Below are 14,994 nucleotides of genomic sequence, written 5' to 3'. Positions count from 1 at the left end.
GTCAGAGTCCTGCTATGCCTCATGGGAATTGTAGTCCTGCAACAGCTGGAGGTCCGCTAATTGCATATCCCTGGATTAGGTGGTGGTTGGGAGCAGGCATTGATGGGGTGGCTAGGTGGTGGTGAGAGCAGGGGGTGTAGTATGCAGGTACAATGATGGGGCAGGGAGACTAGGTAAGAGTTTGAGGGAGGGTAGAAGCCCCTATTGGACAGAATGGATCTGCCCGCTGCCTTGTGCAGTCAATCAAAAGTAAAGCGAAACTAGTCTCTGTTTGCCATCAGGCTCCACCCATCGGAATACAAAACACCACAGCCATGCACCTTTCAGTATGGCGGTCATAGTGGTGCACTGAGGAAGGAGTGTGCAGTGGTACGAGGCATCCCATAAGCGCATTCGAAAAGTCTTGTACACATGATCAGTCCATCGGAAGAAAACGGTCTGAAGGACAGTTGTCTTAGGTTAACCGATGAAGCTGACTGATGGTCCATCACGCCTACACACCATAGGTAAAATAACCGATCGTGTCAGAACGCGATGACATAAAACACAACCACGTGCTGAAAAAAACGAAGGTCAATGCTTCCAAGCATACGTCGACTTGATTCTGAGCATGTGCAGGTTTTTAACCAATGGTTTTGCCTACTAACGATCGGTTTTGACCTATCGGTTAGCAATCCATCAGTTAAATTTTAACGCAAGTTGGCTTTTTTTTAACCAAAGGTTAAATAACCTATGGTGCCCACACACGATCGGTTTGGACTGATGAAAATGGTCCATTAGACCGTTTTCATCGGTTTACCCTATCGTGTGTACGAGGCTTAAGAGGTGGGTGAATCATGCACAGGTGGTTAGAGAAGAAGGTTGCATGCTGAGGAAAGGAAGGGTGCAGACACAATGGGCACTGAGAGAAAGGGGCCTCTGTCAGCAAGCCACGTGGGGAGGACGAAACGTGTCAGGGCATGATCTGGGAGGAGCCCTAGGCTGATGCTAAATCTATACATGGGCTGATAGAAGTGTGGCATCCTTGTACTCCACTGAAATAAAGAGGTCAGCAGGTATTGAGGGTGCTGAGAGGACGGTGTAGGCGTGTTGAGAGAGTGGGTGCAGGAGCAGTGGGTAGTGAGAAAGAGGGGGGGGGCTAGAATTGCTGCCCATGAACAAAACGTTGTTGTCGGAAATTCCGAGCGTGTGTGCACAATTCCGACGCACAAAATTACACGCATGCTCGAAATCGAGTAGAAGAGCCGCACTGGCTACTGAATTTCATTTTTCTCTGCTCGGGTGGACCTCATATAGATTGTTTTCCTGTTGCATTACCTATGAGTCTATCTATATAAATATATTAATTTTATTACCACTCTCTTCGTGTGTGTGCGTCTAAAGGCAGGTGTCCCAATACTTTTGGCAATATAGGCCCAGATTCACAACGGAGATACGACGGCGTATCTCCAGATACGCCGTCGTATCTCAGCGTTGCGCCGTCGTATCTCTGCGCCTGATTCTTAGAATCAGTTACGCATAGATATCCATTAGATCCGACAGGCGTAAGTCTCTTACGCCGTCGGATCTTAACTGCAATTTTTTTTTTGCCCGCTAGGTGGCGCTTCCGTCAATTTCCCTGTTGAGTATGCAAATTAGCTAGATACGCGAATTCCCGAACGTACGCGCGGCCGACGCAGTAAAGTTACGACGTTTACGTTAGGCTTTTCCCGGCGTAAAGTTGCCCCTGGGTCTATGAGGCGCAGTCAATGTTAAGTATGGCCGTCGTTCCCCGGTCGAAAATTTAAAAGATTACGTCGTTTGCGTAAGTCGTCCGTGAATGGTGCTGGACGTAATTTACGTCCACGTCAAAACCAATGACGTCCTTGCGACATCATTTAGAGCAATGCACGCTGGGATATTTTAGGGACGGCGCATGCGCAGTTCGTTCGGCGCGGGGACGCGCTTCATTTAAATGATACACGCCCCTACCCGCCGAATTTGAATTCCGCCGGGTGATTAACGCTACGCCGCCGCCGCAACTTTACACGCAAGTGCTTTGTGAATAAAGCACTTGCCTGAAAAACTTGCAGCGGCGTAACGTAAATCAGATACGGTACGCCCGCCCAAATTTACGCCCATTTACGTGAATCTGCCCCCAAGTGTATGTAATTTTCCAGCCTTGGCTTCGCTAGAGAGGAAGGCCGACAGAAGCTTTACAGGGCTCACATTCACAGGCTGACCATGAGGGAGAGAGAAGATACAAGTTGAATTATTTTGTGTCTCCCTGGCAGCAGAGTTTGTCCTGTCACCTCTCATGCTTTTATTTTCTTTCTCCCTAATCTGTGTTCCCTCTGCACAGTCTGTCTCATTCCTGTTGCTTTCCTCCTTCCTCAGAAACAGTAAATCTTAAAGGGGGTTGTAAAGCTTCGTGTTTTTTCACCTTAATGCATCCTATGCATTAAGGTGAAAAATCACCTGGCAGTGTCTGACCCCCCCCCCCCCCCCCCCCCCCGTTTTACTTATCTGAGCCCCAAACTTCCGCGGGCGCGATCACGCATCGTTCTCCCCATGGCTTCTCGGCTCTTCATTGGATAGATTGATGTTGGTGCAGCCATTGGCTCCCGCTGCTGTCAATCAAATCCAATGACACGGCCACCCGGGGCAGGACCGAGTCATACACTCGGCAGCTATGTACTCTAAGTGTATGACACGGGAGCGTGCCCGCAAGGTTGCCCCCTCGGGAGAGGATGTTTTCTATTGCGGGGAGGAGCCGCCGTGGGACCCCCGAAGAGGAGGATCGGAGACACTCTGTGCAAAACGAACTGCACAGTGGTGGTAAGTATGACATGTTTGTTATTATTATTTTAAACGTGAACCTTTAGTATCACTTTAATTATTTTGTGTCTGCCTGACAGCAGAGTTTGTCCTGTCACCTCTCCTGCTTTTTATTTTCTTCTTCCCTGATCTTTGTTCGCTCTGCACAGTCTGTCTTATTCCTGTTGCTTTCCTCCTCCTTCAGCAACAGTAAATCTTAAAGCTGTCAGCAGATCTGGCTCTGACATTAAGGCACAGTGCTGAGGATAGAGAGCAACTGAGCATGTGCGGCCATCATTATGGGTCCCTTCTCTCACTGTTAGATTTTTTTTTTTAAAGAAATAATATACTCTGGAGAATGTAACAGGAGAAGCGGGAACAAAGGTGAACAGAAACCCTAAAAATTCCATGTGGACAAAAACAGACGGGGATTGTGGCTGGGAGATCCAGCTTGTTGGAGGAAATGCAAGAGATACAATCACTTTTGAGTGAACCGATATACATATTTTATGACAATTTTCTTATAGCTCACGGCATTGTTTGCTTCAGTACAGAGTGGAAGTGTAAGGAAGAATTCTGCTTTGTTGCTATGGAAATTTTCTTTGTTGGCACTGTCTTCATACATAAGCCATACAGGCATCTTGGATGCATAAAACGTAGATCTCCCATCAAACACATCCTATAAGTGCAGATAGGTCAGAGGTGTGCTAAGAGATGAAACCAAGCATCCCTCTGCTCCCTATAGATGTGACTATATATATTTTTGCTTCTAGAGCAGAGGTCCTCAAACTTTCTAAACAAAGGGCCAGTTTACTGTCCTTAAGATTTTAGTGGGGCTGGACTGTGGCCAGTGGGAATAGAGAATGCCCCATCTTTCTAGGCGGGGGGGGGAATAGTGCCCCATCATTGGTTATCAGTTGGAGGATTAGTGCCCCATCATTGGTGCGCTATGTGCAGAGCGTAGAGTTCAGGAGTGGGCCGTGTACAGAGCGCAGAGTTCAGGAGTGGGCCATGTACAGAGCGCAGAGTTCAGGAGTGGGCCATGTACAGAGCTCAGAGTTCAGGAGTGGGCCGTGTGCAGAGTTCAGAAGTGGGCCGTGTACAGAGCGCAGAGTTCAGGAGTGGGCCGTGTACAGAGTTCAGAAGTGGGCCGTGTACAGAGCTCAGAGTTCAGGAGTGGGCCGTGTGCAGAGTTCAGAAGTGGGCCGTGTACAGAGCGCAGAGTTCAGGAGTGGGCCGTGTACAGAGCGCAGAGTTCAGGAGTGGGCCGTGTACAGAGCGCAGAGTTCAGGAGTGGGCCGTGTACAGAGCGCAGAGTTCAGGAGTGGGCCGTGTACAGAGCGCAGAGTTCAGGAGTGGGCCGTGTACAGAGCGCAGAGTTCAGGAGTGGGCCGTGTACAGAGCGCAGAGTTCAGGAGTGGGCCGTGTACAGAGCGCAGAGTTCAGGAGTGGGCCGTGTACAGAGCGCAGAGTTCAGGAGTGGGCCGTGTACAGAGTTCAGGAGTGGGCCATGTACAGAGTTCAGGAGTGGGCCATGTACAGAGCGCAGAGTTTTGGAGTGGGCCATGTACAGAGCGCAGAGTTTTGGAGTGGGCCATGTACAGAGCGCAGAGTTTTGGAGTGGGCCATGTACAGAGCGCAGAGTTTTGGAGTGGGCCATGTACAGAGCGCAGAGTTCAGGAGTGGGCCATGTACAGAGCGCAGAGTTCAAGAGTGCACCATGTACAGAGCGCAGAGTTCAAGAGTGCACCATGTACAGAGTGCAGCGTTCAGGGGTGCGCTATGTACAGACCACAAAGTTCAGGGGGTGCGCTGTGTGCAAGGTTTAGGAGTGTACTTTGCACAGTATGTAACCCCATCCCCCCCATCGCAAAGTTTCCTCGTTCTGGGTGCAAGGACCATATGACAAGGCTAGGTTGGCCAGATTTGGCCCACAGGCCTTGTGTTTCACATGTTGGGAACATAAACAATACAGGCTTTGGACATGAAGATTCATTGCGATGCAATATGAAGGTATGAGTCCTCGAAGAGTCCAAGTTCTAAAACCTTTTTTTTTATTTAATTTTTTTTATCCAATTTTATTAAATACTAAACATAAAGGGGAAACAAACTACAAACCAAATATCAGCTATACATATTAAATGGACTAACCTGGACTAGAGTGTTTCAACATCGATGAGATCCACATTTTAAGTACACCCTTAAAGCTGGCCATACACTGATCAAAAATCGACGTGTGGGCTTCCTTGCTTGGCAGAAGCTGATTGTATCATTGGATACTGTCAAAGAGAGATATACAATACAGTGTCCCGGCAGGGGGCTTTCCTTAAATCGACCTCATTTTGTAAAAAAGAAAAAAGCCAACAATGAAGCCTAAGTCCACCGATTCCCATAGTGAAGTGAAGGTTGGAGCACATCCAATTCTCCCAGAGTGCCAAGCCCTTTACCCATATTGAGAATGTTTTTTTGCAAGCGTCAAACAGTTTTATTGAAGCTTTTAGGCCTCGTACACACGATCGGTTAACCAGAGGACAACGGTTTGATGGACCGTTTTCATCGGTCAAAACCGATCGTGTGGGGGCCCCATAGGTTATTTAACCATCGGTTAAAAAAAAAGCCAACTTGCTTTAAATTTAACCGATAGATTCCTAACCGATAGGTCAAAACCGATCGTTAGTAGGCACAACCATTGGTTAAAAATCCACGCATGCTCAGAATCAAGTCGACGCATGCTTGGAAGCATTGAACTTTTTTTTTTTTTTTTCAGCATGTCGTGTTTTACGTCACCGCGTTCTGACACAATCGTTTTTTAACCGATGGTGTGTGGGCGCGACGGACCATCAGTCAGCTTCATCGGTTAAACGATGACAACGGTCCTTCAGACTGTTCTCATCGGATGGACTGATCGTGTGTACGAGGCTTCAAAGTAATCTTCAAGCTAAATTGAGAGGTGCCGCTGAAGGCTCCCCCGGGGGGCCTCTTATGTACCAACCGCTTGCAGTGCAGACAAGGACAGCACTCCTCCCAGCTCTAGACATCTAATGGAAAATGGAAAGGTCCTGGAAGTCGCACATCTCTGCAAAACCCTGTAAAAAGAACCACCTCAGCCCGGGCTCCAACATGTTTTACTTCACTCATGACTAGGCTCCGTGGGCAGAGCGAAACATGTTGGGGGCGTGGCCTGGTTGGAGCTCAGGTTGAGGCTGCCGTACACCTTTTTACAGGGTTTTGCAGATGAGTGCGACCTCCGGGACCTTTCCCTTTTCCATTAGATGTCTAATATCAATGATGGGGCTCTATTCCTCCCACTGGCGCCAATGATGGAGCACTATTCCCTTGATACCAATGGTGGGACACTATTCCTCCCACTGATACCAACAGTGGGCCACTGTTCCTCCCACTGACACCACTAAAGGGACATTTTCTACTCCCACCAGCCCTAGTCCGGCCCTCCTAAAGTCTAAAGGACAGTATTGCTTAGAAAGTTTGGAGACCCCCGACGTAGATCATAGTCTTCAAAAAAATTAAATTTGTAGAGCATTTAAAGGACCGTAAAACAAGGAGGTTTATGTCCTGTGTACTCCGTCAATGCCGCAACCAATTATTCCTGTGACCATTACACCACAATAAGTTATTTCGTGTTGGCCTCCAACTCTGTCGGTGTACGTTAATTAGACCAGTCATAAGTGTTCTCTGTGTGTATTGGCCTCCATTTTTTTACAAGATACCCTGAGCTTTTTTCTCCTGCATTATAAATAAAGAACGATGTTTAGGCTTTGGGATTGTCACATTTTGTTTAGCAGTAGACTAAAAATTGATTGTGGAATGTTCAAGGATCATTTATTAAGTTAACTTGAGTCCTTGCACTCCTCCTCCTTTCTAAACATTTGTAGAGCAGTAAAGCAGTACAATGTCTCTTGAGAAGAATTTTGCTAGGAATGTGTTGACAAGTAAGCGGCATGTTATTGCTTTTCTAACTTAATTTTTTTTTTTTTTTTTTACTTAGCACACAGAAAACAGAGGGAAAAGCCGTAGACCCCTGCAATTCCACAAGTTTAACACTGGAAAAGTTCATGGTTAAACTGTGTGCACATCATCAGAAGCAGTTTATACTCGTATTAAATAGTTTGTGCACTGAAGAGCTGTTCGTGAATTCCAAGAGTCAAAGTGCCTCTATTTTGGATGTCAAGACCGCGAACGTAGAAGACGGTAGCCATTGCGTCCCTGACCGGTGTACAAGGGAAATGAGTATCCAACCAACTAGCATTGAGGCCTCCATAGATACTGCTTCGGTTTGCGCCGACGTGGACAACTTTCCAAAGGAAGAGGCACAGACTATAGAGATTTTAAGACCTCCAGTTCAGTTGGGTGTCTCGGAAAATCCCGTCGCAGAGATTACCTTTTTTCAGAAATGTTCTCACTCCACAAACCAAGAAGAAAATATTGCAAAGAACCATATCTTACACCTTAAGCCGGCCGAGGAAAACTCTAAATTGCTGCAGTCCGTTGAAACCGAGTGCTCGAAAAAAACGGAACCTCTACAGACTGAGTTTTCAGATTGTTGCGTTCTCGCGCACAGTAACTTGAAATTGACTCCAGTAACCGGTGCTCAGGAAGCCGAATTTCTCATTAACCTACCTAAATGTGCGGACAAGGAAAACCCGCAGTGCGTCAGCCCCAGGCAGACCATTCTGGAGAAAGGAGGCGACTGTAAATTAAAACAAAATTCTGTACAAGCTGTAGTAACAAAGCTTGGAAATCATTTAAACCCTTACGAAAGTTTTCAGACTCTCAGTGAGAACTCTGTGGCTTCTTTACATAAAATCCGATCGCACGAAAGTATGAAGCATTCGAAAACTGCTAAAAGATGTAAAAATATCCCTAGCTTGAGAAAAAGTGATTGTGATAACCAGTGTGATGTAGTTTACATTAGCGAACCAATTGCCGCGCAATACCACTTTGCCACATCGGGTCTCTGTTCGCGAAGCACGGCGAGGAAAAGCACCCGGGGTTATCTTTTTAATGATGAATGCTATCAGTTGTCCGCTGTTCGTTCGTTGGTCAGAAGCGTCAAAGTTGAGGACAAAGGGAATTGCGCATTACATTTTTCCGAAGCATTAATTACCCCCGATGGAGTTAACACAGAAACACTACCTCTTACTGATATCGTATCATTGGAACATTCAGAAGAGACCTGTATGAGTATAGGTACTGGAAACTCCCTACCGCAAAATATAATCCTGGACCCACCTATATTGAAAGAATCCAGTAACGCTGATGAAATTTCAGGTATGGTGGAACAGTCGGTGACTGCAAAACCAGACTCTTTGCTTGCTGTTTTCTCTGTTACACATGAAAATCCATCCTTCTCAGGAACCCATCCTGCAAATGAAAATTTGCAAAAGAAACTTTCCGAGATCACGGTGAAGCAAGAGGATATCCCAATGGATGTCGGCAATATTCACGAAGAGAAGCTTCCATCTGAAGTTGCCTACGCTAGTGCGTCTGTTAACGAGGAAAAAAATGCAACCCTAGATGCGGGCTTAACTGTGTCTTTAGAAGATGAGACTTTGCTTTCTGATCTTAATAATGTGAAAGAGGTAGCTTCTAATGATTTGTTTTCTCAGGAGCCAACCGTTAAACAAAATCATGCTCCTTTCGAAAATCCAAGTGTTTCCCCGTCTATTAGCTGTTCCGTATTTCCACCCTCAAGTGAAATTGAAAATGGCGGGATGGCACCTACTACTCCCAATTGCTTCCCATGTCAAACAATTTCTAAGACTCTTGAGAGTTCGGTAACGATGTCTGAAAGGCTTGAACTTTCACCTGCACATTTAAGTTCAGACACCGTTGCAAATGGCCTAGTGGAAAAATCTTTTGAAGACCTGAGTTTTGGTGCTGTACAAAAAAATTCAGATTATTCAAATCATGTGAATATTTTGGGAGAAGATATTACAGAGAAGACTGTCAAAGACAGTTCAGTTGTTACAAGTCCAAAGAAAACGGAGCATTTTCACAAAGTCTACGAAGAACAATATTCTGATAAATGTTCTGTCCACGTGGAATCTGTAGAATTAAAAAATGTAGAAACTGCAGAGCCTTCAGACGTAATAAATTGCTCAAAAACCGAAAACCATGTTGATAGGATCTCAGCTGAAGATGTTCATCGTCTTATAGATACGTGTGCTAAAATCTGTGAGCCGAGTGACATCCATCTCAAGGACGGGTCCATCACAAAACAAGATGTCCAGCAGTGTCCTTCTGTTACTTCATTCGAACGTGAAAATAATGGCAACGAAGAAAAATCTTTACAAACCAAAGAAATTAATGGAGAAATGCATTCTAATGGAGCCAGCCTAGACATGTTGGACAGTCTTTTTCCAAGCGATGATAAAATTCCATCTCCGTCAAAAAGAAAGCTTAAAAAGCCTCTCATCCCTTCAGACAGACATCTTAGAAGGCGAGAAAGCCAATCCGATGAATGCACAAAGAAACAAGCTTCTCTCCACATTCAGATTTCTCCATTTTCAAGCACTAAATCATCTCGTAGGTCTGTGGAGTTCAGTACTGAATGTGCTGCGCAGTTGACAAAAATTAATGCAAATTTTGAAGAAAGCCTTGAAGACAAAAATTGCATTGTGCAAGTTTTAAGTGATCAGTTTGACGAAGGAAAAGCATTACTTTCTGAAAGAATGTTCAAAAATACAATTTCCTCTCCTCAAAAGAAGGTAGAAAACGTGAGCGTGAATTTCGAAATAAGCTCCGATCAGAGAAAGGTGTATCTTTGTTCAGAAATCAAAAAATGCATAAAGGTTGAAGTTGAAGAAAGTAGTGGAAGTCAAGGCAGTTTAAATTATTGTTCATTTGAAGTCGAAAAAGGTAGTAAGCAGGTTCCAGCACCTACATCGCCTTCCCTTGCTCGGACCAGGAGTAAAACTAAATGTGTCGCATTAAACCCATTGACAGAGCATGAAGAGAAGCCTAATAAAGCTAATTTATTGGACCACCTCTCTGAAGAAAATGAGAAGAAACCTATTGTGTCTACAAACACAAAACGTTCTTTACGTAGTTCAAAAGGCAAAGAAATGTTTAGACCAAAATTTATGGATTGGTGTTTTGAGGAAGAAAGCCAACAACGTATCTCCAGTTTCAATACCAGATATTCTTCCGTTCACAATAACTGGATTTCAGTGGAGAGAGATGCGACGTTTGGGTCAAAGTCTAAAAACAAAGCGGACAAACTAAAAGAAATCTGGAAAAGCAAAAAAAGGGTGCGAAAAACCAGAACCCCGGAGGAGACGCAGAGATGCTCTCCGGTGCAAATGCTTTTTATGAACTCTTTTAAATTATCTGACATTTGTAGATGGTTTTTGGAAACGACGGAAACAAAATCTTTGGTGATCGTGAAGAAAATAAATACCCGTATCCCCGAAGAGCATCAGCTCCCGGTTCCACCAATACAGAAGTACTCGAAGCAGAGTTTATATCCTTATACGCTGCAAGCCGAACGTTTGAAAAAATACCTGAAGAAATTTGCTTCTGTGTACCCGGCACGTAATGATGCCGAAACCCAAAACGCACTCGGCAAATTGGACAACAAAGCGCAGCTTGCTGAGACTTCAAAAATATCAGTAAAAGGTGCTGGTGACTCCAGGTCCTCGGGAGCAAAAGTTCACGCCAATAAATCTGCTAGTGCCCACATCCTCAGAAAGCGCAATAATTTTCAAGAAAAATTACATCCTCCATCTGCACCACTCAATAAAAAACACAAAGCGGCCAAGATGCAAAATTCGGGAGCAAACTCAGGCATTGCGCAAAACAATAAAAAAACTAATTCACAGACTGCAGTAGTCTGTAAACTACTTGTAACCGACGAAAAGCAGAAGGCTAGAAAACGTCCCAAAGATGACCGGTTAGAAAAGGACGATGTACCGACCAGTAAAAGAAGAAAGACGGAAATAAAACAAGAGCCGGATAAAAATAGGCAAATTTCCGGCAAAAATGCACTACCAACAACAAAAAAAACAGATCGTAAAGTCGAAAGAACAGAGGCGGCGTCGAAACTCCGGGCTCCGAAAAAACAAGAGGTGAAAAAAGCTCAAGCGGGCAAGGCAGCGAGTTTAAAGAAAGGGAAAACAAAAACTGCTATGCAAAATAAATCCGTCAAAACGCCGCTTGCCGTACGGAAGTGTCAGACCAGATCATCTAAACTGCGGCCGGCTCCCCCAGTTCTGTCAGAACAGAGAATCACTAGGGCGTCACAGCCGTGGATGAAGGAATTTCATAGGAAGTCGTGTAGCGGGTCAAAAACGGCAAGCAAAACTCCGCTTCTGGAGAAAAGAAAAAGCAGATCACAGACAGACTCTTCTTCCACGCAAAGCAGGAGATGATCACTTGAATTTTTAATTGAGAAACTCAAAATGGTTACCTGTGTTTTTTTTTTTTTTTTGTTGTACAGTTTTAACTTGCATTAATTGTGAACTTTTTGTTGTGTTTTTTTTTTTTTAACTGTAGCAAACCTACCGTTAACCATGCTATTGTAGGAATCATGAAGCTTGGGGTATGGGGAAGGGAAGTGTAAAGTCTTGGGGTCTGATTTTTCTTTTTTTTGGTGCTCAAAGTAAGTTATTGTGTTTTTATTTCTTTTAAAACCGTGAATGTTGTTAAAAAGTACAGTGCCTTATTTATCTTTTTTTTTTTTTTTTTTATCTAGAAGACCCGTAATTGTGATAAGCATTGCATTTTTTTAATACTTGATGCACAAGCACTTGTACTGTAGCAGAAATCAGGCACACCTATGTTTGCTTTTTATTCCAACGGCTTTCCCCCCACCCTTTTTTTTTTTATTATTTTTAACACACACACAGACACACAAAAAAAAGTTTGTTTGCTAGAATTAATAGGAAACTTATGAGTTAATTTTGTTAGAAATCGCGGGCTTCCGTTTTTCATCCATACTTCCAGTTTTAAGATGGACTTGCTGTGTAAGCAGCCATTTTGTGAGCTCAACCAATAGTCTTCAGGATATAGTCTTTCCGTATGTAACTGCAATGTAATATAGACTTTTCTGTAGTTATAAAAGTAACAGAGGTGGTGGTATCTTTGCTTGTCGCAGGTTTGTATAGAATTTGCAGGCTTACAATATTTTTTCATTCAATGGCTTGACTATGCCGGGTTTGAGGGCAAATATCATGAGAATTGATGTTCTGTTAAAACCAATATTGCAAATTCTTGGTACAGTTTTTGTGTTCCAACACCAAATCATTTTATTATATTATTAGGTTCTTTCTTTGTGTTGCTGTCGAACTCTCGGGTTGCACAGGTCTTATGGCTTCCCCCACTGTGTCCTGTTGTGCTTGGGCAACTAGAGGCTTTGTTGGTCATGCGACTTGCAAGAGCTGATCTTCTAAGCCAAGGGTGTGAAATTCAATTTAACCGCGGGCCGCATCAGCATTATGGTTACCCACAAAGGACCCGGTTGTATCTTTAAGTCTAGATGTCCACCCCTCCTTACATCATGTCAAGAGGGGCCGGTTGTATCTGGAAGACCTAGATGTCCACCCCTCCTTACATCATATGTCAAGTGGGGCCGGTCGTATCTGGAAGACTAGATGTCCACCCCTCTTTACATCATATGTGTGGCCGGTTGTATCTGGAAGACTAGATTTCCACCCCTCTTTACATCATATGTGTGGCCGGTTGGATCTTGAATACTAGATGTCCACCCCTCTTTACATCATATGTCAAGAGGGGTCGGTTGTATCTGGAAGACTAGATGTCCACCCCACCTTGCATCATGTCAAGAGGGGCTGGTCATATCTGGAAGACTAGATGTCCAACCCTCCTTACATCATATGTCAAGAAGGGCCAGTTGTATCTGGAAGACTAGATGTCCATCTCTCCTTACATCATATGTCAAGAGCCCCCCACCAACCGAGATCAAGAGTCCCCCACCCTCCCCTACATCACAGTGTACCCCCTTCCCTTGTTCTGTGGGAGAGGTGCGAGGGCCACATGAAAAGGCCTGGTGGGCCTTGTGTTTGACACACATGTTCTGGGCAGGCTTTATTTGCCCTAGTTCTGATAGCATTATAGCTGCTGGACTTGTGCCTGGTCTTCTCTAATGGCTGCAGAAGTTCATTGTAATTAAGCAGCTAGGAAACGTCAATGTGGAATCCTCTAAAGATGTTTTTTGTAAGCTGTTGTCCAGGCAGAAAAAAAAAAATAGAAGCAAGTGCCCCAGCCTTCTTGTTGAGGACCTTCCTTATGCTAAGGAGGTTGGTCACCAAAGCCGGCTAGCTGTGCACTGGGTGACCAGTTCTTAAAGCCAGCCCTCCCCACCCACACCCACCAGTAATCCAACCCAGCTCTACAAGGCACAACCTACTCTACATAGTTTCCTGCAAATTTCTCCTTCCTGCAGCGATGGAACCCAAGGTTCAGGGTAGCGGGAGAAGACCTCACCCAATAATGAGCATGGTTTAGGGGGTTGGCTAACCATAAAAAGAGGGAGTGGAAATTGGCTTTTACAAATATGAAAGGATTTGACTTTTATGTAATGTCCTGACCGGTAAATCCCACAGAGCAGCTGTATTCCCTTACTGGTTTAATAAAGGAAATACACTTTTTAATCTGGTCCAGATCAAGAAAACCGAAAGCCGGCCATACGTGGATCAAAATTCAGCTGCTTCAGCAGGGGCTGGTTCGAATTTCGATCCATGAATTAGAGGCTGATTGTACCCAAGTCGATCCTTTGGATGCACCCAAGCCCCGCCTCCCTGCATTCCCAGGCACCAAAGCGGTAGTAAAAAGGGCCCCCCCTGCAGGTTCAAGTCATATGGAACTAGTATGCACCGCCTACTAGCAAATTATGACAGACTTACCTGGACACTGAGCTCTCCACCGCAGCGTTGTCATGGCCCCCCGGCGATGCCAACTTCACCTGGTCTTTCATCCTGATTTGCCAGGTCCGGCTGTATGAGTGAACCGGGGCCACAAAGACGTCACTCCAGAGCCCTTGGCTCCGACATGGAGTTCTGTAGGTTCAGCACGATATGCTGTGCCTTCGTAGCGCACACGCCAGTGATGTCATCGGCTGCATATTGTGTGACTATCTCCTGAACAGGGCAGGTTTAGGAGATATTTACTGCCTTATTATATAGGCTTATCTTGTAGGTCCAAGTTCAAAAGTAGAGCATGCCGTAATCCGAGGGAGGGGTGGCCTTAGCACCCTCCAGCCTGCTTCTACAATAATAATGAAGACCGTATTTTTGGTGGGGCTAATGCACAAAAACTGTATTAACGAACTGCATCCCAACATTCTAATTCACAGCATATACATTTTTTTTTCGTGTCTTATCATGATAACCACCCTTTAAGTGATTGCTTTTTTTTTTTTGCTTTTTTTTTTACTTAATTTTTTTATTTAATCTTCTATTTTTCCTGAAATGCATTTAAAAAAAAAAACACAGGCTTGTCAGGTCACGAATCCTCAACACAATATGCATCTAGGTCACAGATATACTATTTATATAACAACTAATTTGCACTCATTGGAACATTGAATTTGCACAAATGAACTGGTAAATTTTAAACTTTGTGTGTGCGTGTGTGTAAGCATTAACTTGTGTAGATAAAACTTTTGTGAAACTTTTTTTTTTTTTGTAAAAAGCACACATTTTTAATCTCTTGCATCAGGAAAGGTGGTTTGTGATTTTTTTTGTTTTTCCTTTTTTTTTTTGTTTTCTTTTTTTTTTGTTTTTTGTTTTTTTTACAACTTTGTAAGAATTATGTAATTGCAATAATGTCATTTTTTTTAAATAACTGAGGTATAATTGGAAATCCAAAAATTGGAATTCTACTGAAAAGTCATTTTTTTTTATCCAGTGGGGAGTTTTGTACTGTTCAGTTTTCACGAATCATTAGCAGGGAAGCGGAAACAACGCACGTTGCTGTCATGTGATACCTACTCTGCAATCCTTTTGCGGGTGACGTTTGCACTGAGGTTTTAAAATTGTTATTATTATTTTTTTTTTAGAAATCTCATTTTTGCATAATTTGTATTCCAGTTTTGATTAAATGGTTTTCAGGTCTGTTGAAATGAATTGATGAAAAAACATATCAAAATTTTATGTAATTCTCATGAAAAAAAAAAATGGGTTTTGCTAAATCTAACGTCTTATCTTTTTGTATGAAGCT

General features: G+C 43.9%; 1 protein-coding gene across 1 annotated transcript in view; it reads left to right on the top strand.

Annotated features, from left to right (window-relative positions):
• LCOR (ligand dependent nuclear receptor corepressor) overlaps positions 1-14,965 on the top strand; it is a 55,184-nt gene extending 40,219 nt beyond the window's left edge. Inside the window, exon 3 of the mRNA XM_040321567.1 lies at positions 6,803-14,965. Coding sequence (XP_040177501.1) covers positions 6,803-11,186 — 4,384 coding nt within the window. The 3' untranslated portion in view covers positions 11,187-14,965. The remainder of the gene's footprint in view (positions 1-6,802) is intronic.
• Positions 14,966-14,994: the final 29 nt, after the last annotated feature.

The sequence above is a fragment of the Rana temporaria genome, chromosome 8 (genome assembly GCF_905171775.1).
Source record: "Rana temporaria chromosome 8, aRanTem1.1, whole genome shotgun sequence".
Lineage (NCBI taxonomy): Eukaryota > Metazoa > Chordata > Amphibia > Anura > Ranidae > Rana > Rana temporaria.
This window is presented reverse-complemented; position numbering and strand designations above follow the sequence as displayed.